Below are 23,765 nucleotides of genomic sequence, written 5' to 3' on the forward strand. Positions count from 1 at the left end.
TTAGTGTTCACAGATGCTTTGATAAGATTAAAAACTAATACATCCTCAGTTTGAGAGAAGGTCAAATAATACATGATCCAAACCCTGAGTCTACTAGATCCTGGGCAGGTGCCTTTAAACACCCGTTCCCTGCGCACCCACTGTTCCCAGACCATCTGTGGGCCCCAGTGCTGACTTGACTTCCACTGTTAAAGGTTCAGGGTACAACTTGAAGTGGTTTCTTTATTTAGTGCCTGCTGTTGAATTGAGAAGAGGGGTCTACTGAACATGCCAGAAGACATACTATCGAATGTGGCTGTGGTGAACAGTGAAGCAAAATGAGTTGTATTTTTAAGAGCTGGCCAGCAACATCTTAATAAAAATGGAGTGGAGGGACAGCCAACTGCACCACTAAACCAACCAAAAAACCCCCTAAAGAAAAAAAAACTCCCCTAAAGGCAAAAAAAAGAAACACCTAAAGACAAAAAAACCCTGAAGACAAGAAAAACTCTAACCAACCCACCCAGCAGCTTGGAGCAATGTTTCTTGAAATTGCTCCAAAATATGAAGCTATTAAGATTAATGTGTATTAATCTACACAAAGTAAGAAAGATACCTGCTTAGATCTCAGCAGCAGCAGGTGCTTGCTGTATTATAAATAGAAAGCAATACAAATTGAGGTGCTTATTAAATTTGCCTTTATGATGCTTTGAAGAATTGCAGTGGAACAGAAAAGAAAAATCACCAGAGGCTCTGGATTAGAAGGGTGACTTAAATAGCTGTGCTGCCAAAAGAAATGGAACATAAACTAGAATAAGTGATGGACTTGTTCAGGAAAGGTTATCTAACAGTGATTTGTCTGTAGCATGGAGAGGTTGTCCGAGAGCTTTGGAGGGATGTGATTGAACAGGGGAGGGCTTAATTTTTTTGGTCAGTTTTAATATAGTATTGAATTTTAATATATTTTCCAGGAGATTGGACTGTAATCCTTTCTAGCACTTATGTTTCTCAAGTTTTTCCTTGTTTCCTTTTTTCTCCCAGCTGGCAAAAACTAATTCTGCAGGAAACGTTCATGTTAGGGAAAAGGCCTCGTTCAGAATTTTTGCTGCCTTTCTGGATAAGGCTCTGGTAAGGATCCTGTGTGTCATTTAGCATTTTCTAAAATTCTTGAAACACCATAGGGCCTCCACAGAGAGGTGGCTGAGCAGAGCAGGTAAATTGTCGAGTAAACCAGATCAGAGCAGCAGGCTCAACTGGCAGAGAGACTATTAAAAATGAGTTAAAATCTGCAGTGTTTTTTTTCTTTAATGAGATACTCAAATTGATTTAATTTGGCAGGGAGCATACCAGGAAATTGTAGCGTGGGAGAATCAGTGCTTTGGGGAGCAGTGAATTGCCCTGCATGAGATCTGAGATCCGACTTTTTAACGTAGCGAAACACGGGCACGTTTGCTGGCAGAGAGGATGCCTGCGGTGGCACCGTGTTGCTCCTGCACCCTTCTTGTCTTGGTATCTCTCTTGGGAAATGCCTGGCATACGAACAGCAAAGGTGCCTGGGTTGTCAGTGGTGATGCTGCCACACGTGCACACACAGAACAGGTAGGGTCATTATCGCAGAGCCAAGGGGGAAAGGGAACGAGTGCGGACAACAGGACTCCTGGCATCTGTGCCCAGACCTCCCTGACACTGCAGGTATGGGCTTATACAGGCAAAAATGGTTTGTGTGCCATACAGAGCATTTAATGTATTTTACCTGTGGTTAGGAGTTCAGTTGCATCCATAAGCTCGTGAGTTACACGAAAAAGATGACTTAATGCACGAGCATGGCTACCCTTGGAGAAGTTTGGGTCTGTTCAGCAGGGAATGGAGCGTGTCTTGCACTAAGCTCGACGCACAATTGTGTAGCATCGCTAACTGAAAGCACAGTGAATATAGCAGGTTGCTTTAAAAACAACCCGAGTGGAAAGGAAGGCTGTACAGGAATAACTGAGAAGGGAGAATATGAATACTGTTAGGTAGGGGATGTGATGTTTTGGTCTTGGCAAGTGCTTCAAAAGAAGGTCACTTGTACTTCGTGGTGGTCGAACTATGGTACTGGTCGACAGCTGTTTGCTGAACGTCGTAGAGGAACTTCTGAGACATCCTTCTCTGACTACCTGGGCTTGCTTGTCATGGACTTTGTTACACACACAGCTCCATAGCGTTTGCTTTTGCTTCTGGGTTTTGAACTAGTGGAAAGTCCTGGCAGTAGGACTGTAAATAGAAGTACATAAACAGGTGATGCAAGAACCAGTGTTGCAGAACTGATTAGGCAAAACCAGACTTGTGTTTAGGGGGTGGCTTTGCTGGGAAACTCCCTTTGGTTAGACACTGCAAAACTTTTTATTTCTGTCTCTGTAATTTTATTAAGTCTTAATTAAACTTTCTGCATTTAAATTAGTTTACGTTAATGTCACACTGTCTTATTACGTGTATATTGACAGACACTAACAGGGATTTGATCAGCCTAATCCAGCTGTATGTAATTATGTGCCTTCTCCTTAAATAATTGCAAACAGAGTCTATCAATCATGGCAGGAAGGCCTGCTGCTTTATTATAATGCGGGATTGTTTAGTGAAGTGTAAGACTTCAGGTTTAAGCTGGGAAGTAAACAGGATGAGATTTTAATGAGACCAGTGATAGGAAGAAAACACTCTCCGCACCCATCCTGTGTCACAAGTCTCAGTTCTTACCTTCCCTTCCCCCTCACCAAAAGGTGTTGTCACACCGATGTTGAGAAAGTTTCTGTAATTTGAAAGGAATTTAGGAAAGGCACAGGTTTCTGACTGCTGGAGGAGGAGCTCTAGCTTAAACCTGTGGTACTGTTCCAGTTCCAGTGTAAGGTGGAGGATTTTATTTCATTCACCGATAACTTGATTACCCAGATCAAACGAGAGCGTGTAGAAGGCAACAGAGGTGGGAATTAAATCTGCCAAATGGTAGCACTACACATGCTCTAAAGGGAGTCAAGTAAGGGCATAGCGCAGGTACCCACTTCAGTGATTGTATTTGGGTTGATTTCTGTGAGATTTAGTTACTCTCCAGTGTCACGTAGTTCTCCTCTGGCACGGATGGAAGCAGGGAGTGACAGGCGTGGCGCCAGCGGTCTTTCCTCAGCCTCCAACTGGAAAACCATCTGTGCCAAGAAAAGCTGGAAAAACCAGAACGTCAGACAAGCCCTAAAGGGGCGGAGTTTGCGATCTGAGCCCCTCTTGTTCAGCATGCTCTGGCGTTGGCATCCAGCTTGCGTTAAATCTGTGAGTATCTCCAAGTTACGTCCTAAAAAAACAAATGATAAGTGCTACTGTCAATGAATTGCTGTCCATTTTCTGCGGCAGCACTGTCTCAGGAGGGTTTCAGGAGTCCAGGTACACACCTGCCTTGCTTTCTTCTATGGCAGATAGTTCTGTATCTTGAGCCGGAAGAGGGAGATTTCCCTTTGTGCCTTCTGAAGAAACAAACTGTTTCACAAACAGTTTGATTCCAGCACGCGCGGATTGTCTGTGGTCAGGAAGTACAGATGTTTTGTTCCTACATGCTGCTCCGGTATCTTGGGAGCTGTTCTTTCTGCTTTTCTGTCAGTCGTTCTCCATTGTTCCCCTCTCTGGTGCACACACGCGTGTCCACACGCGCCCCCGCCAACCCAGGCTCATCTCTTGCCTTTGTGGGTTTTGTGGGTTTAGATTTAACAATCCGTTCTTGCTGTGGGCATGGATTTTTTGCCTGCCAAGTTTTAGCCTGGATTGAATTTTCAGTGCCAAAGTTTTAATGACAGTAGAATTATAATGAAAAGCAGCGACAGTCCCTCAACTCTGCTGTTTGTGTTACAAAACTGTAACGTCAGGCTTTGGGCTTGCTGGCATTCTGCCTGGTGTGTGCCTCAGGGATCTGCTTCAAACACCTTTACAGGGATGCTGTTTCATGGAGTGACTGTTGGGAGCCCAGTAGTTTGAACAGGACAAGTGTGTTTCCCATCTAGGCCATCATCAGCTCAGAGGATGAGTGCTGCTACCCTCTGGTGACAGTTCAGCTCGTGGTGTGGGTTAGCAGCCGCAGTCCAGGTCTCGATGGGCTTGTGAGCCTGACGCAGCTGTACTGGGAAACAGAAATGTTTTCACACCAGATTCCTATCGCTGCACCTTCTTGCAGATGCCAAATGCTTGGGGTTGGTCTGGGAGAGCGGCACGTGAATTTTGAGGAGCTCTGACACCAGCGACTTGTTTATCTTTATTTATTTATTTAGCATCGCTATTTAGAAACTGACTGAATTTCTGTAAATACACTGGAAAGATAAATGTTTTGTATCCAAAGGAGTCTTGTCAGGAACAACTGAGAAAATTACTTTTTAAGAAAACAGCTGAGCAAACACGTACTATAAGGTATGCCAGGTGTTGTGGTTTACTGTGTTTCTGCACAGGATCATCTGTAGCTGTATAGCTGGAGAATGGCAAGCTCTTCTCTTACAGCATCCCCTAGGAATTGAATTCATGCAGTGACAGAAATTACGTGTTTGTTTTTCTTGTGTTTTCAGTGAACATTAGTCGTATTTCTTTATTGGACTGCCTGTTGCAAAAGTTGTCTTGATGAGAGTTCTTTACAAAGGAAAATGGGGGTTATTTGTCCACCTGTTCGTGGAGCAAAAGGGCTTGCCCTTTTATTTATTTATTTTTAAATTGAATTCTGTTCTGTTTCTTTGCTGCATTCAGGACAGACAGGATTGCACTGCAACGCCATATGCACCAAAAATACCGTCACCTCGTCTCTGTTTAACAAGGCCTTCCCCGATGCAGAGATCCCTGGCTTTTTGTTTCTAGTACAGATTACTCGCTATATCCAAGTCCTCAGAATTGTGAAAATCGTATTGAAATAGCTTTTTGCTTTGGCGGCCTTGCTCGCTCTGACTTTCTGGCAGCATTCAGTGCTGGCTTTCATTTTCCAAATGCTGTGAGTAGTTTGGAGACTCTCAAAGCCGCATTTACAGTAAGTGTGATGTTGCACTAATGATGGGTCAATTCAGATTTAGGTCTGTAATTTGGGAAAAAAGCCACTACCCCTCACTACAAATAACATTCCAGTGACTTCAGACAGCATCTTAATTGTTCCGTATTGTTATGTGTGTAATTAAAAGCTTTTACCCTTAAAAATAGGGTTGTTTTGATCTGATAATCATAATTCCTTGCTACAGTCAGATAGACTGAGGTAAATTTTTATGATACTAATAACTGGCCTCTTGCCGTAGCATGAAAATCCATTCTTCAAAGAACAATAAAATTTCTCTTAATGCTTTTCTTCGTTTTTAACGCACTCTGAAATCGTGACAGATAGCATCACCGAAACACGAAGACCTCAGATTTAGCATTGCAAGCATTACCTTCAGCTACACACCAATTCTGCTGTGCAACTTCTGTTTAAAAGTAATGAGTGGGGTGACTCGGAGTGTTTGACGGTGCAGAAGCCAAAGTTATTTGTGTGGCTGTTCCTGCAGAGTCCTTGCTCGCTTAGGTTGCTCTTGTTTCGTTAGTGAGACGGCTTGTACAAATGGGAAGTTTATTTTTTAAGCAGACAATAATTGTTTCCCCTTCTTGGTGGTCGCACAGAACTGTGTTTCGGTACCAAAAGGAACTGTCCTGCAACTGGAATATTCACTTTGTCATGGGGCTGCTTTTGTGTTGCAGAAAGTGGGTTGGCTGGGGAGGTTTGAGGGAGGGAGGAGGGATGTGGCTGGGATTAAAGTGTTTTGTTAATCATCTGGGCAGGTTTGCTCTTTAGGGTTCAGCTCTCTTAGTCAAATTGGCAAATCTCGGCTCTATCCATTTTTGTCACCCACACAAGTGATTACACAGAACATTTCGCTCCTTTAGAGCTTGTCAAGTAATGATTTTTTTTTTTTTAACTATCATTTTATGTTTTGTATTTAAAATGGAGTGTAATAATTGTGCTTGAATGTGATGGAAATAGTGCTGGACAATCACTACTGCAGTTGCATAAAAACTGTTATAATCCAGCTTTTTTTTTTTTTTTTTAAAGCCCCCTCCTTAAAGCCGTTATGTGCCTAATGTGTCTGACACAAACGCAGGAGCAGGTTTAGCTTCTGTCTCGGTGTTGGAGTTGGGTGTGAACTGATCTTAGTGCTTGTGTAAATCCTACCCAGGTAGCAGCCATCTGAAGGGATGAAGGCGTTCTTTGTAGAAGATGTGAGGGTTGTTATTTTTGTCTCTTGAACCTGCCAAAACTGAAACACTGTTCTGGTTGAGAAACTGATAACTGCTGGCCTGGATAGGCACACCCTCCTTTGGGTTAAAAACTGGCTGGATGGCCGGGCCCAAAGAGTGGTGGTAAATGAGACTAAATCCGTCTGGAGGCCGGTCACCAGTGGGGTTCCCCAGGGCTCAGTGCTGGGTCCAGTTCTGTTTAACATCTTTATCAATGACCTGGATGAGGGGATTGAATGTACCCTCAGTAAGTTTGCAGACGACACCAAGCTGGGAGGCTGTGTCGATCTGCTCGAAGGTAGGGAGGCCCTTCAGAGGGATTTGAACAGACTGGATCGTTGGGCTGAGGCCAATGGCATGAGCTTTAATAAGGCCAAGTGCAGAGTCCTTCACTTGGGGTGTAAAAACCCCAAGCATCGCTATAGACTTGGGGAAGATTGGCTGGAGAGCTGCCTGGTGGAGAAGGACCTGCAAGAAAGGAAATTCCCTGTCCAAAACGTGATTTTTCACCTAGAGGTAAAATCAGTTATGGAGTAATGATAAAAAAATAAATCTATGTTCCATGGGATAATCTAAAACAAGTCTTGTCCTTTACTAAATAGTACCCAGGATTTATGTAACAGTATTACGTGCAGTTCAATCATTTATTAAAAGAAACCCAGAACATTTGCATGGTTTCAAAGGTAGGAAATAACATGTCATCTGTTGCTTAGATGCCACTTTAATTAAGGGTAGAAGCAGGAATGATACTACATCAGCCAACGTGTTGGTCCCAGGCTCCCCATCCAGGCTGGGGCAGCACATCAAGTTTCCTCCTGCTCTGTCAGGAGCTGCCATCTCCTTGCCATGGCCACCAGCTTTACCACAGTGGGGTTGAAGTTGCGTGAGGTAAGGGAGGATTAAAGCCTTATGTGTAGGAGACCCTACACGACTGCTCCTGGCTACCCAGAGCCTCTGTGTCATTCTGCTGGGACCACGCGAGCAGAGCACTCAGTCCTCTCTCACTGGTGGGAAGGGTGGTCTTCAACACAAGCCCGGGGAGCGCCTCTGCTTTAACGACTGCTCAGTGCTGAGCACTGATTCCCTGCCAGCCAGGCTTCCCCTTGCCCCTTGGAGCCTCACCTCCTCTTCTTTCCATCTCTTGGACTGAACTCTTCTTCCAGCCTCCGTACAGCAGCTCTGGCTGCAGTACCCAAAAGTAACCAGCGCAGTAGCAGAAATAAGTAACAAGCTGATAAGATTGTTGGTTTTAGCTCTTCTTAAGTCTGATGCTGGTGTGTCCCAGTGATTGGGAACTGCTGGTTTTGGGGCTTTTTAACGCTAAAATAATCTGAAGAATATTGTCTGCTTGGGTGTCTTGTGTCCTTTTTTCCCACTGCTGGCAGGCAATTTGAATACAGTGCGTCCTGATTGTCTGCTGGTTTGTTGTCTGGTTTTGCCCTTTTTTAATGTGTGAGTAACATCCATGGCCCTAGGGGAAAGTTTAAATGATAAAAATTAATTCTTGTCAGATTGTTTGAATTTCAGGATGTTTTGCTGTCCCAGAAATGTTACAGTGTCAGTAGCAGGTTAGACCACATTAATCCAAATTGGCTCACTAACACTTGTAATTTTGGATGTGAAGAAAAATTACTCAGCTTAATGTGGCTAATACCTTCACGCTGTAAGGTTGGTGATAATAAGTTCTTTAGACGTCTAGACATGTGATTACACTAAATGCAGATAAACGAAGTCTTTTGTGCATGTGTTGCACGTAGGAGGAGATGCAAAATTGCAATACCTGGTGAGTGCTGCTGTAGCCAGAGCCAGGGCTGCTGTTCCTGGCTTGCAGGGATAGCTGTTGGTAGTGTGAGGAGCTTTTAATTGCAGATTGCTCATGGTCAGGGTTAATTTTAGGAAAAAAGAGGAGACAGCAGATTGCCATAAATTCTGGTTGGAAGACTGTTGGTATGTTTTGACGGCTACCAGTCCCCACAGATTTCGCTGCAGCCTTCTGGTACAAAATTACCCCCTCTTAACCATAGCTGACTTGTTTTAAGGTGCTGACAAATGCTCCAGCATTGATATGAGTGACTTCAGCAAGTCCATCGATTTATACTCTTAGGTTTTGAGGTTGGCTCTGTGAAACAGTTCAGAGTAACTTAACCCAGAAGGTAGAAAGAAGAGCACTTTTGTATATAAAAAGCTGTTTGGATGATGGGCAAGGAGGAATGTAATTGCTCTAAACGTCAAGGCGGGGTACTAAATGCGTGAATTTTTATTACATTGAAGACGGATGTCTTTGGGTTTGTCTTCAGTGGCTTGAACGTTTTAATGTTTTGTTCTGCTCGAAACTTTAGCTTTTCAGCATCATGTTAGAGCACTGCAGCGTCAGAGAGAAGATGACATCTCTGTGGAATTGATGTTTCAAACATCTATACCAAGCCAATGCTCAATTTCTTGACTTGACAATCGAGATGGTTTCTTTCTTGGGGTGAAACTTTGCTATTGTGAACTTAAAAATAATCTCATCACCCCATGCAATTTTATTTCCAAATTTTAAATTGTGAAATTCATAAAAGGAAGGTGAAATTACAGTCTCTGACTAGTGCCAGACTCCTGTGACGCTGTTGTGGGCTACATAAATTCCACTTTTGCTAGAATCTGTTAATTCCTTCTATGCTATTCCTATAAATGTCCCAGTTGAGGGAGTCACTGACTTTCCAGTAAAAGCAGTAGTTAAACTAATTTGGTGCTTGTTTCCAGCCTTGGCAAATACTTGAGCCAGGTTGAGCAGTTGCTAGAAATGGGAAGCGGCCTTAGGAGGATGTGTACCGTCTGCGGCAGTGAGCCCTCTGCTGTTCGGGAGAGACTAGGAATGGAAAGCAGACCCTCAGCCTCCATTTGAGGAGAAAAGTTGAGTTTCCAGTTGTTCTGCACTGTGAGGTCAGCTGACCACTAAGGTTTCAGTTCCCACAAGATTGAAGTCCCTGTGGGACATCCTTTCTCATTGCCCTTCTGATAGCTACTTTCTCTGAGACATTTTACATGGGCAGTGCTAACTAGACTGTTAATTACACCCATCCCAATGCTGTATTATTTCCTTCCTCTCTTTACTTGAGTTTTGCCTTCCCAGTGTGCTGCAAGGTGATGACTGGCTGAAGAAGGCTGTAGTTCAATAACGTGAGATAATTTGTTCTCATGGGCTGTGCACACCCCAGGGAACGAGACCCTAATGCTGTAATCCCGGCCCTGGCCCTGACTTGCTCCAATTCATGTATCTGTTTCTTTCCTTCCATAACTGTCAGTAGTCACCTGCCTTCCAGGGAAGACCATGGGTGGCCGATAAGAGGCTTGGCAGTGGAAGGGGATAGCTGTAGCTCTCTTAATCTGCTTGCACAACATGGGCCGTAGAATTTCATCTTATGCAGCTCAGCACTGGTTTTTAAGTGCTATTTTGTACCAATATGAACATAGAATCATAGAATGGTTTGGGTTGGAAAGGACCTTAAAGATCATCTAGTTTCAGCCTCCCTGCCATGGGCAGAGAAGTCCTCCACTACACCAGGTTGCCCAAAGCCTCATCTAACCTGGCCTTGAATGCTTCCAGTGATGGGGCATACACAGCTCCTCTGGGCAACCTGTTCCAGTGCCTCACCACCCTCTGAGTGAAAAATTTCTTCCTTATATCTAATCTAAATCTGCCCTCTTTCAGTGTAAAGCCATTGCCCCTTGTCCTATCACTACATGCCCTTGTAAAAAAATCTCTCTCCAGTTTTCTTGGGGCCCCCTTTAGGTACTGGAAGACTGCTATAAGATCACCCCGGAGCCTTCTCTTCTCCAGGCTGAACAGCCCCAACTCTCTCAGCCTGTCTTCATAGGAGAGGTGCTCCAGCCCTCGAATCATCTTCGTGGCCCTCCTCTGGACACAATCCCAAGAGCTCCATGTCCTTGTGTTGGGGCCCCGGAGCTGAATGCAGTATTCCAGAGAGCAGAGTAGAGGGGCAGAATCACTTCCCTCGACCTGCTGTCCACGCTGCTTTTGTTGCAGTCCAGGACACGGTTGGCTTTCTGGGATGCCAGTGCACATTGCCGGCTCATGTTGAGCTTCTCATCAACCAGCACTCCCATGTCCTTCTCTTCAGGGCCCTCAATCTGTTCTCTGGCCCACCTCTCAGTCCTGTCAAGGTCCCTCTGGGTGGCATCCCTTCCCTCCAGCATGTTGACTACACCACACATCCTGGTGTCATCAACAAACTTGCTGAGGGTGCACTCGATTCCACTGTCTATGTCGCCAACAAAGATGTTAAATAGCACTGGTCCCAGTACTGACCCCAGAGGAACACCACTCGTCACTGGCCTCCACTTGGACATTGATCTGTCGACCACAACTCTTTGAGTGCGACCATCCAGCCAATTCCTTATCCACTGAGTGATCCTTCTATCAAATCTGTGTCCCTCCAATTTAGAGATAAGGATGTCACGCAGGACAGCGTCACATGCTTTGGAGAAGTCCAAGTAGATGATGTCAGTTGCTCTTCCCTTATCCACCAACGCTGTAACCCCATCATAGAAGGCTACCAAATTTGTCAGGCACGATTTGCCCTTAGTGAAGCCCTTATTTTCCGTGTGCCTTAGCATTGTTGCCAGGAGGATCTGCTCCATGATCTTGCCGGGCACAGAGATGAGACTGACTGGCCTGTATTCCCCAGGTCTTCCTTTTTTCACTTTTTAAAAATGAGGGCTATTTTTCCCCCTTTTCCAGTCGGTGGGAACTTCACTAGACTGCCATGACTTCTCAAATATGATGGATAATGGTTTAACAACTTCATCCACCAGTTCCCTCAGGACCCACAGATCCATCTCATCAGGTCCCATGGACTTGGACATTTTCAGGTTCCTTAGATGGTCTGGAACCTGATCTTCTCCTACAGTGGGCGGTTCTTCACCCTCCCAATCCCTGCCTTTGCCTTCTGTGGCTTGGGCTGTGCGGCTGGAGCATTTGCCAGGGAAGACACAGGCAAAAATATTATTGAGTACCTCAGCCTTCTCCATATCCTGAGTAACCAGGCCTCTCCTTCCAGAGAGGGTCCACACAGCCACATGTACAACATCCTGGACCATTCCTGTGGGTGGGCGTTGTCTCTTGCAGCAACTGTCTGATACTGGCAGTCACGTCCAGGCTCCGAGCGTCAGGAGCTTGGCAGCTCCTTGCAGACATTCACTGCTCCATTTTATGGTTCAGTTAAGATGAACCCTAAGGCTCATCTCTCTAAAAACTGTGGGCCAGTTTCCGTGCAAGTCCATCTCTGCCAGTAGCGAAGCCAAGTAACCCGGTCTACTGGAAACATATTTGGGGATTGATGCCAGATTCCCAAACTGGAGAGCTTCAGCTTGCACTTCAAGTGGTGCTGACATTTGCAGGAAGGCTTTCTGTTCTGAGCCGTCAGATGTTAGCTAGTGTATGTAATTAGCTTGGTATAATTTTGCTTCAGAATGAAATATTCAAGAGACTTAAAAAATCATCCTGATGTTTTTAATGTCTGGGTAGCAAGTGATGCTGCATAGAGCAAGGCATACATTTATTGTTGGAGAGATTGGTTTCATGGCAACTCCTGTTTGTTACTATGGTACACAGAAAGTCCCAAAGGCTTTTACTGTCCATCACTTCTTGGGTCTTGTGAGTCATTCAGATACAAAACCCAGACGTACATTAACAGTGGAGACAGAAAACATTATGAAAATGCTATAGCCTGAAACGCTCTGCTTGTCTGATTATCACAAAGGGCAAATGTAAAACTTTATTTTGCGTAGTAGTTTTTCTAAAGTTTGGCAACAAAGGTTGTGACCAGAGTGGGAGGAGAACGAAACAGAAATGGAAGGGGTAAAGCACACATTTCTTTTGTCCCAGAGGCAATTCAAGAGTCAGTTAGAGAAATGATAAACAAAACGGAACCAGAAACCCATAGCTTGCAGAAGGTGGAATACCAAAGACTCTGCCCTGAATCAGTAAGAGAGTTGAGGATTTGCTGAGGAGAAACAGTTACGAAAGTTTAGAAATTAATTAGTCTCATTTGATTAAAAGACCGGAACAGGGTGTCGTGTGTAGTTGCTCCATCCAATTCCTGTTTCCTTCCTCACTGTGAAGTTCACCAACGGCGTCTGGTCTCTCTAAATGTGTTACGTATTTCAGTTCTAATGCTGCAGCTTGCGGAAGGAACTAGTTCTTTCCGAGACTTGAACTTTATTGTTTCCTCTTTTGAAAATTATCCCAGTCACCAAAATTTCCCTTTTATGCCTTATTAAAACTGAAATGAAGAGTTTGCCTCAGAGTCCAGGTTGAATTGGCAAAGTTTACGATGGGAAGAAACAACTGCTTGACAGGTGTGTGTGCGTGGGGTGCAGAATCGGTGAATCCAGCTGATCACTGAGATCCTGTCTCGCTTGATGGCTTTTTTGGTGGTGTTTTTTTTTTTTATTTTATCCAGGAAGGGCCACATAAAGACAGAAATACTGGCCTGTCGATTTGCTGTTGGTTTCCCAGAAGCACGTAGTTGTTCTGATAGTCTGGTCACTTCCACAAGTTTGAGTTATTCCACATTTTGCCCTAATTGATGCAGTATCTCACCAACCTAATTGGCTGGATGGGATTGACAGCAGGCAGGTTGCTGCTTACAGAAAGGGTGAAAACTCCTTTGTAGTTGCACATAACCTATAGGTGGGGATTCTCCTTTTGTATATGAGCATTTTAGTTTGATTTTGCTTCCGTTGTCAGTCTGATGACTAAGGTTGAGTGCTACACCAACAGAAAGCATCTCACTTTCAGTGAAAACCTCTTCTTTTTTAAAAAAAAGTAGTTGTAAGACAACTTGTAACCTTGACCAGAGATGACACATCAAGAGGAAATCGTGTCTGTGGTGAACTGAGGGAGCTTCGTGGCTTTGCTTGTTGACACCTGCTCCTCACCTACAGCAGCACACAAAAATCATCTTTATGTTTTGATATAAAAGGGGAAAGAAAAGAGACAGTTACGTTAACCCACTAATTTCTGCATATGTTTTATTGTGAATATGTTAGAGAGTGATGGAAAAAATATCACTTCATAGTTTGCTTTCACTTCCACTCTGTTTTTGACATCAGTAGTTGTTACCCTCCAAATTTGTGTTTAGATACATCTGGCTTGTACCAGTTATTGTGCCCTGCAGGAATGGGGGATGTGGCAAAGAGGAATGTAGCCGAACGGTTGGCCTCCTCCCTCTGCCCTGCACCCTCACTGTTGCACAGCTGTAGGCACCTTAGGGGCAAAAAAACTGAGAGTGGGGAAATGTTAAGCACCTACTGATTCTCCTTAGTTCGGAGAGGCTTTCGTGTCATGCAGTGTTTTTGTTAACCTCACTTTATAGATACTTCTGCTTGTAAAAATTGGTCTAGTGGATGCTTCAGAGTTAATAAGTTAATAATTCAGAGTTAATAATTAATAAGTTAATGACTGCTTGTCTACAACAGTGATTTTTAAGCAGGCTGGTTATCGTTTGGGATCTTTTCCTTACAAAAATGGCAGCACTGAGTCACGTTATGATTTAGACTTTGTTCTACGGCAGCAGAACCAGAAGTATAAGCTAAGCAGCTTTCCCCACGTTTCTTCCTGGTAGAATGCCCTTTATTCCAATAAATACCTGGCGTGGATGATAAATGCTGAATGCTTTTCCTTATGGCAGGGAGGGGTGTGTGCCCTTCCTCGTTCTGCAGGTTCATGGAGAGCCACAGACCTTTGGTTGGGAACCTGCTGCTGTTACCAGAAGGGGCAGCTGGTTCTCTGTGTTGACGCAAGACTAATTCATGTTATTTTCTCGAAGTCTTCAGCTGTGTTATCTTGTTTGCCTTAGAGGACAAAGTGTGTGGTGCTGGGCTTTGTTTCTGGCTTAACAGAGTGCACGTTCGGTGCTCTCGGACAAATGCACGCGCTGCGAGGAACTGCTGTCGTTTTTGTGGGGAAGGCGTTACTGGCGAGCTGAGCGAGCGCACTGCGATTCCGTTCCCTCGAAAGAAGCTGCACGGATACTGGTGCCAGTTGGATAAAAGGTTTGCCAAGTGGAGCTGCAGATGGTTTTAATAACTGGAATATGAGTAGATCTTCCTTAAAAGAATTGGTATTTTTCCTTCTTTTACAGTTTCTTGCACAGCCAACCATTTCAGCTCCTTGTTTCAAAAGACCTTGGGCTATTTTGTGCTGCTCAACTCCCTTCACTCGCCCGTTCCAGCAAACAAGAGATCCTAAGAGGAGGATGAGGCAGCTAAGAGGAAAACCCAAAAAAGAGACCTCCAAAGATAAAAAGGAGAGAAAACAGGCAATGCAAGAGGCCCGGCAACAAATCACCACCGTCGTGCTGCCCACGCTGGCTGTTGTAGTGCTGCTGATTGTTGTATTTGTTTATGTAGCGACTCGTCCAAATACAACTGAATGATGCAGCTTTTCAGACTCTCTAGCTTTGGGGTATTAATAATTATATCAAGAGCCAAAAGGAACTCTCTGCCACTCTCTCAGTACTTTACAAAGGAACTTGCTGGTATTTTCAGTCTGTCTCTTGGCTAAGGTCCCGCAGATTCTCTTAGGAATGTAACATAAAACGTATTAGTGAATGTGCCAGTACGTTTTATGGTCCAGTTCATGTGCCTTTCAGACTTTTAAAATGGTGTTTTTCTTAAATCTGTTTGAAGCTCTATATTGTAAAAGGAAATTGTGTTCTGCTATAAATTTGTAAAAAATCAGCTTTCAGCTTTTATCACTGTTACGGATAATGTTGCTCCCATGAGCTCTTGTATGTCTGTTTCAGAACTTCCAAAGAAGTACATTTCTTCTTTGTACTTAATGTCATATGAAGTGCTTTGATTCAGAAAGGATATATTTATTTTTTGAATAAAAGAGAGAAGTCTTACTTGGAATCTTCAAGTTATTTTGCAAAAAATGTGACTTATTGTGAAAGCCTACATTGTGTAATAATTTTTTCATTAAACACTATATAGTTCACTGAAAAATAATTCCTTTTTGCTGTGAGATATGCCAACATGCCAAGTAAAAACTTCAGGATCCACCAGAAGGAATCTTACAGAACTTGAAAAGGGAGATTCTACCAGTTTATGGTGAAGTAATTAAGAACAAACTACATAAACACAGATAGTTGTTTATCTGAGTATTAAATATTTAAATCTGTATAAAGTGGCAATAAAAAGATGATTTTGGATACAGCCCTTGATTATTTTTTTTTTTTTTTATTTTTTTTTAAAGAAAGGAAAAGTAACATTAGTATAACTTAGATCCCTATTCTGTTTGCTGATGTGAGCTGCTGTCGTGTGACATCTCTCCCCTCTCCCTCTTCCCCTCACTTAAAGGAAGCTGCGAGCACAGCTTAGGCAGTTTTATTCTAGGAAATCAAGCTATAAATTCTGATCATAATGCATCCATACTCCTGTATTTTTCTACAGCCCTTTCTCATCCAAGTATTTTAAGGCACTCAGTAAGCATTAACCTTCAGAAGACGTTGGGGAGGGAATTTGAGAACTCTCGATTGCTGCTTAAATACAGGCCAAGCAAGGAGGACTGGGATGCTACAGCGCGCTGAAGCGTAGCAGGAAATGCTTCTGTGCCGAAAGTCAAGGACCCCTCCGTCCTTGACTTCACGTGCTGTCTTTGGGCACGGGAATGGTCCCCGGGAAGTGGATGGAACTGGTCAGACATGTGCCAGTGAAGGACCGTGCCTTGCTTCCTGCGTTAGCCCTGTGTCCGGTTCTGTGCAGAATGCTACTGCCAACCAAAATTGTTCGGCAGTACAATAATTCAGGCAAGCAAATGCAATCCCCTGCAGTAGACTTTGCCCTTAAACACGTGTTACCAAAGTGGGGTGAGCTGTAAACTAACCCAGTTCAGGATGAGACAGATACCCAATGGTGCTGGGATGGCCACAGCTTGTGACACTTGCTGTGCCACCACTGTCGGTGGTGCCTAGGATTGAACTGGCCCTGCAGACTAAGCTGGTTTTGAAATACAAAATTTGCTAAAAACTAAAAGGGGGAGTTTGGATGAACTGTCAGGTTGGGTTTTTCCCCTCCAACTTGCAGCATATTTGGGATATATGCTCAACAATCCACAGAGACAAGATGGTGTGCCCAGAAGAGGGTTTACCCAGCGAGTGACCAGCAGGAAGGCTGCTGTGGAACCCCTGTGCTTGCCAAGCCATGCGCAGAGACTGAAAATCGTCTGTACTTTGGTGCTGCAAACCGCTTCCTTCCACTGGAGAGGTCTGAAATGATGCATCTGTAAAAGTAATTGCTGAGGCTGTGTTGTCACTCAGCTGTTTCTGTTCTCCCAGGCACCAAATCCTTTTTGTCCTATTTTTATTTTATCCTCACTCAGGGATGGCTGCGATGGAGCTCTGAGAGTTTGCCCTTTCTTGAAAGCAGATGTTCAGCTTGAATAAAATTTGTGCCTGAGGAAGTGAACAAAAGTGAGTGTAATTTAAATATGTGTGTTCTGCAGGGTACTGGGAGTCTGGGCTATCTAGAGTAGAAGCACATCTTCTGCTAACCTCTCCCATAGATTTCCCTTCCTCATCTTCCTCTTCCATAGACTCTCAGCCGAGGTTTTCCTGTCCCTGCTTGTTCCCCTGTCTCTTTCTGATGGCTCTGATGAAGTCCCTCTGACTTTCCCGTCTCTGAGTAGCGGATTGATTTCCATCCATTCCACCCGTACGGCTTTTTTATCAGCTGAAGCAATGACTTCATAATTCGGAATGCCTTCCCTGAAACTGTTCAGAGTCATTATGTGAGGTTTTCTCCTCTTCATTTTCTGCAAGAGTTGAGTCAGTGACACCTAAGAGCAATTAAGTGGCTGATAACGAATAAGTAGGTAAAAGGTCAGTGGGGTTAGATAATATCTAAGATTACTTCTCTAATGAGATGTTTCATTTCTGCTGCTTTTTCTTAATGCTCTCCCTTTGTCTCTTGTCATCTGCAAATTCTGCAGGTTACAATAATCATCTTTTTGGAGCCAAATGTTTATTAATATGAACCTATAGCTTAATGGTAATAAGAGACATTGTGTATTTCAGTTCCCTGAAATGTGCAATTTTACTGAGTGCTAATTGAGAAGAAAAGAGTGTTACACATTCTGAATTGTTGCTTATGCAGAAGCTATAATTGATTTCACAGTTTGAATCTTGAGAAGAAAAGAATATATTTTTCTCTAGTAAACAATGAAGTTGGATTCTGACATTTTCTACCAAATTCCCTTTTACTAGATCAGGTATGAGAATGTGCCTTTGGAAAAATGGTATGTATGAAGCCTCTGTACCCAGAAACTGGCTAAAATCACTGGAAAAAATAATTGGGAAGTAAATTAATGGCACTTGCCCAAATGTCAACTCCTGTGAACTTCTCAGCCGAAGGTGTAACTGTGTCTCTGTTTTTTTTAACTGTATGTATTACTCCAAGTGTCAGTTGCCTTCAAAAATGTTTTAGAATTCGGGTTTTAGACCTTTTCCCAGCATACAGTACCTTGTGGGCAAAACTGAATGATTTATTACAAGCATTTTACCAGAAAACTCGTGCTGAGATACTTCTTCAGCAGTGTCTTGTGATAGTTTCCAAGAGTGCTCATTATCAGGTGAAGTCATTAAAAGCCTGCCATTGCCTTCTGATAAATCAAGTTATAGAAGCAATTTTTTAAAACCAATTTTTCAAAGCATAAATTAGGTCTCAGTCAAATACTTAAAGATCATAGAATCATAGAATGGCATAGGCTGGAAGGGACCTTAGAGATCATCTAATCCAAACTCCCTGTCATGGGCAGGGACGCCTCTCAACTAGATCAGGCTACTCAAGGCTCCGTCCAACTTGGCCTTGAACACCTCCAGGGAGGGGGCATCCACAACCTCTCTGGGCAATTTATTCCAAAGTCTTACCACCCTCGTACTGAAGAATTTCTTCCTAAGATCTAATCTAAATCTTTTTTCCTTCAACTTAAACCCATTTCCCCTTGTCCTATCAGTGGACACTCTTGTAAAAAGTCCCTCCCCAGCCTTCCTGTATCATAGAATCATAGAATCATAGAATGGTTTGGGTTGGAAGGGACCTCAAAGATCTAGTTCCAACCCCCCTGCCATGGGCAGAGAAATCCTCCACTACACCAGGTTGCCCAAAGCCTCATCTAACCTGGCCTTGAACACCTCCAGGGATGGGGCATCCACAACTTCTCTGGGCAACCTGTTCCAGTACCTCACCACCCTCAATGTAAAGAATTTCTTTCTTATATCTAACCTAAATCTGCCCTCTTTCAGTTTAAAGCCATTGCCCCTTGTCCTATCACTACATGCCCTTGTAAAAAGTCCCTCACCAGCTTTCCTGTAGGCCCCCTTTAGGTACTGGAAAGCTGCTATAAGATCACCCCTGAGCCTTCTCTTCTCCAGGCTGAACAACCGCAACTCTCTCAGCCTGTCTTCATAGCAGAGGTGCTCCAGCCCTCGGAACATCTTCGTGGCCCTCCTCTGGACTCGTTCCAGTATCTCCGTGTCCTTCTTGTGCTGGGGACTCCAGAGATGAACACAGTATTCCAGGTGGGGTCTCACGAGAGCTGAGTAGAGGGGCAGAATCACCTCCCTCAACCTGCTGGCCACGCTTCTTTGGATGCAGCCCAGGATACGGTTGGCTTTCTGGGCTGCCAGCGCACATTGCCGGCTCATGTTGAGCTTCTCATCCACCAGCACTCCCAAGTTATTTTCCTCAGGTCTGCTCTCAATCCATTTTCCGCCCAGCCTGTACTTGTGCATGGGATTGCCCCGACCCACGTGCAGGGCCTTGCACTTGGCCTTGTTGAACTTCATGAGGTTCTCACAGGCCCATCTCTCCAGCCTGTCAAGGTCCCTCTGAATGGCATCCCTTCCCTCCAGCGTGTCCACAACACCACACAACTTGGTGTCATCTGCAAACTTGCTGCGGGTGCACTCAATCCCACTGTCCATGTCTCCAACAAAGATGTTAAATAGCACTGGTCCCAGTATCGACCCCTGAGGAACACCACTCGTCACTGACCTCCACGTGGACATTGAACCGTTGACCACAACTCTTTGAGAGCGACCATCCAGCCAATTGCTTATCCACCGAGTGGTCCATCCATCAAAACCACGTCTTTCCAGTGTAGAGATAAGGATGTCGTGTGGGACAGTATCAAATGCTTTGGATAAGTCCAGGTAGACAATGTCAGTTGCTCTTCCCCTATCCATCAATGCTGTAACCTCATCATAGAAGGCCACCAAATTAGTCAGGCAGGATTTGCCCTAAGTGAAGCCATGTTGGCTGTCACCAATCACCTCCTTGTTTTCTGTGTGCCTTAGCATAGTCGCCAGGAGGATCTGCTCCATGATCTTGCCATGCACAGAGGTGAGACTGACTGGCCTGTAGTTCCCTGGGTCTTCTTTTTTCCTCTTTTTAAAGATGGGGGAAGGTTCCTGTAGGTTCCCTTCAGGTATTGGAAGGCAGCTATTAGGTCTTCTCTTTTCAAGGCTGAACAATCCCAGCTCCCGCAACCTGTCCTCGTAGCAGAGGTGCTCCAGCCCCTGGATCATCTTTGTGGCCCTCCTCTGAACACGCTCCGACAAATCTATGTCTCTCTTGTAGTGGGGACACCAGAACTGGACGCAGTATTCGAGGGGGGCGTCTCACAAGAGCAGAGTAAAGGGGGAGAATCACCTCTCTTGACCTGCTGACCATGCTTCTCTTGATACATCCCAGGATGCGGTTGGCCTTCTGGGCCGCATGAGCGCACTGCCGGCTCATGTTGAGCTTCTCATCTATAAACACCCCCAAATCCTTCTCTTCAGGGCTACTCTCAACCCACTCTGTGCCCAGTTTGTATTTGTGCCTAGGGTTGGCCCGACCCAGGTGAAGGACCTTGCATTTTGACTTGTTGAAGCTCATGCAGTTAGCACTGGCCCATTTCTCAAGATCAAGGTTTGGATGGAGTTTTTAAAATGTCTTCAAAGTGCTAAGAAAATAAAGGAATTGTGTCGAGTATTCTCGCAGTGAGCATATGCCCGTGCGTGTTGTACGTGGCCCCAGGTCCCCAAAACCAACTGAGAGAAGCCGTCGACGCTGCCTTTGGCCTGATGGAAGAACTACACGTATTTCCAGAACTCAGAGTGGTTCTCAGTCTTCTGTATCAATCCATCTACAAGAAAATGTTCACTTATTCACATCCTGATGTTCAGAAAACAGCACCTTTAAATACATGCAGCTGAGAAAACTCACCCTTCTTGTTTTGGATTTATGTCCGGTGACGGGATGGTACGTGTACAGGTTTGAACGCTCCTGTAGATCTGAAATTGTGAACTAGAGCCTGTGCTTTGATTTTTGGTTTTGGACCTGGACCACAGAGACGTTTCTTACGAGAAGTTTCTTACCAGGATAGGTAGTTCCAGTTCACACACTACGCACCACCAAAGCAAGGTCCTGCCATCCACATCCCAGCTGAGCATCTTCATCATTGCTACAGATGGAGCTGTTAGCTGACGTCTTCTGTGCACTTCTGTTTCAACCACTGTTAATGGTGCTTATGTGGGTTATTGAAGACCAGGACTTCTGTAGGATTTCTTGCTCCATCTGGGATTGTACGAGGGTTAGAATCACAGAATTGTCTAGGTTGGAAAAGACCCTTAAGATCAAGCCCGACCATTAACCCAGCACTGCCAAATCCACCACTAAACCACATCCCTAAGCACCACATCTACATGTCTTTTAAATACTTCCAGGGATGGTGACAGCCCTTTCAGTAAAGAAATTTTTCCTAATATCCAATCTAAGCCTCCCCTGCCGCAACTTGAGGCCATTTCCTCTCGTTCTATTACCTGTTATTTGGGAGAAGAGTCCAACACCCATGCCAAGTAAAGTAAATCCTACATTTATTGCAGGATATTCAGTAATAGGATGATTTAGGACTGTTCTTTGCATGCAAACATGTTCTTGTAAGGTAAGTGGGCAAACATACTCTTGATAAATCTGTCTCAAAGTCCCTAGCAGTTCAGTTAAGAGTAGATTAGAGGAACAAACCAGTCGGTTTGTTGTTTTAGGAAGTGAGACTGGAGCACAGTGTATCAGTGTCTAGGGGCGTTGCTCAACCACTAGTGGAAATTTAGATGCAGTACATTAAATTACAGCCAATTTATGGATTTGAGAGTGTCCGTGTGATTAAATAGTAACTTGGACACAGTGAACTTTGAGATCTGAACCCTACAGCGAGGAAAAAACAACACAGTTCCCACATTGCTTTGGCCAATTTAAACAAGCTCTGCTATGAACAGTCTCTAACCTAGCATTTTCTCAGCAGATTGCTGTGTCTGAGAAGACAAAAACTTCCCTAGCACAAGGCAGTCGGTGTAAAATCTAGTGGATAGCTATTTTGCACAGAATTAAATGGAAAATAAAGTGAATGTGAGTGATATAATTGACTGTTGTAGGTTGTAAAGCCAGACAAGAACATAATCCCATCATCCATATCATACTGGGGAAGGACCTTCCCCCAGTGCTCTCTGCCTTTGGGAGACCCACAGGCTGAAAGCAGCAGGACTGAATGGGTTTCAGCACGTACCTGAGCTGGCTGTATAATAAAACTTGGATGACTGGCATGCCGTACCAGAGATGTGCAATTACCTGGGGCTTATCTCATTAGACAGCCTCTGTTGATGACCTCTTTCTCATTCCCACTGGTTGTGTTTAGCCTAGTTTTGAATGGTGGTGGTGGTGGGCTTGATTCTGTGCACTGCTAAATCAGGAATTATAACCAGTTACACTATGATAGAGCCAGAACAGTGGGACTGGGGGTTTGGTACTTTCTGTAGTATCTCTGATCCCAGAAGAGATTTATTAGCCTTTAGCTGGGTAAGCTAAAGCCATTGTTTAAGTCTACCCATCAGAAAACCAAGAAAGCTGTGCCTATGAATTTTCATGTTTGGCCATTTTTGTGGTTTGCTGCTGCTGTTTGCATTCCTCTCTGCAGGATTCAGAGAACCCGCCGTCTCTCTGACACTCTCCCATTCTTATACTCCTAAATTTCCCATACGAAAAAGAGCAAGAAATGTTAGGAAGAAAATGGGCTAAATACCCGACTTTCACGTGAGCCACTTGTTTATATTCAGTTACTGTCTGGTCACTGGCAGCCCCATCAGAGTAAGGTTTGGGAAGTGAATCCAACAGCAATGGTCTGGCACCTCTTTTACCACCACCAACTTCAAAATTATATCTCCATGAAACACGTTGGCAACCGTGTGTGTGTGACCTCTGTTTTTCCTTCAGAAAAAAAAAGCTGGTGGCAGCCTGAACCATTGTTCTTTTTATTTAAAACAAGTCTTTCAACTGGGAGCCAAAAAAATGCTTTTCAGTAAAGCTTTGAAAAACCATAAAAAAAGTCCAGCAGCTTACAAGAATTTTCCATTGCCCAGCTATTCACAAAGTAGAATAGAAATTTTCTGTGTGTTTGGGCTAATCCTTAGCTCCCGAACATTCACCTTGTCCTGTCAAATGAACTTATGATTAATAATTCATTTCTTTCATTTTTATTGGTGCTTTCAGACATTTATAGCCTTGGACCCTTCTGATTATTCCGTTTTTTGACAGTATACATACATCTCCAATCCCTGTTCATAAGGTATATAATTTCTCAGTCTTGATTATTTTTGCTGTCCATCATTCTGTAAAAAGTTTTCCAAATAACCTGAAATGTGGTACATGTACACACTATTTTTGGCATGATAACATCAGGAATATTTCCCTTCAGAAACCTCTCAGCAGTTCAATCAAGTTTCTGCCTTTTAACACAGTTGAAGTATTCAGAGCCAGCGGCGTGGCTCTGACTGTATCTGGCAGCAGTGGGCTCTCGTTTAAATCCGGGACTGTCAGACAAGGAACTTTTGCTGATTTTGGCTGGCAAAGAGAAGGGTGCCCTTTCAGGTAAGTAGGTGTTAAAAAAATGGCACTTTGATCCATACTGTTGCAGGGCATTTGTGGCTCTGAGCAGGAAATAACAGTAAACAAGGAGGCTGTTCAGATACAGGTACTCTGCAGTTTTCAGTGCTTTTCACAGGGAGTTTATTATATGGTGTTGCACAAAAGCCAGGCTGGAACTAACTCTGTTGTTTCTTTAGCCAAAGTTATTTGCTTGGCCAGATCTTAAAAGGCTGTAGAAAAAAAACAAACTTGTTTTTTTGGTAATTTCATTCAATCATTCTGTATCATAGAATCATAGAATGGTTTGAGTTGGAAGGGACCTCAAAGATCATCTAGTTCCAACCCCCCTGCCATGGGCAGGGAAACCCAGATACAGATCCCACAGATCTGTATCACGAGGAGAGTCCTCAAGCCTGGGCTGGACTCAGGCACATATGTTTCTTTGAAGATCTGGAGCGTACTGTCTTGTTGTGTGTTTAAATCCTGCAGTGGCAAAAGAATCTGGCTAACTGGCTAATATCCCTTTTTTTTTTTTTTCCCTTACCCTTCTGAAAGACAACATTTTG

The 23,765-nt window shown here is 44.0% G+C and overlaps 1 protein-coding gene across 1 annotated transcript; it reads left to right on the plus strand.

Annotated features, from left to right (window-relative positions):
• The first annotated feature begins 14,495 nt into the window (after window positions 1-14,495).
• On the plus strand, window positions 14,496-14,736 carry SMCO4 (single-pass membrane protein with coiled-coil domains 4). Its single transcript, XM_086614182.1, has one exon. The coding sequence runs from the start codon at window positions 14,496-14,498 to the stop codon at window positions 14,673-14,675; it is 180 nt and encodes a 59-aa protein (XP_086470308.1). The 3' UTR covers window positions 14,676-14,736.
• Window positions 14,737-23,765: the final 9,029 nt, after the last annotated feature.

Source organism: Tauraco erythrolophus, chromosome 1 (genome assembly GCF_009769465.1).
Source record: "Tauraco erythrolophus isolate bTauEry1 chromosome 1, bTauEry1.pri, whole genome shotgun sequence".
NCBI classification, from domain to species: domain Eukaryota; kingdom Metazoa; phylum Chordata; class Aves; order Musophagiformes; family Musophagidae; genus Tauraco; species Tauraco erythrolophus.

Coding starts and splice junctions, on each gene's coding strand:
- SMCO4 (XM_086614182.1), top strand. CDS start 14,496: ATGAGGCAGCTAAGAGGAAAACCCAAAAAAGAGACCTCCAAAGATAAA.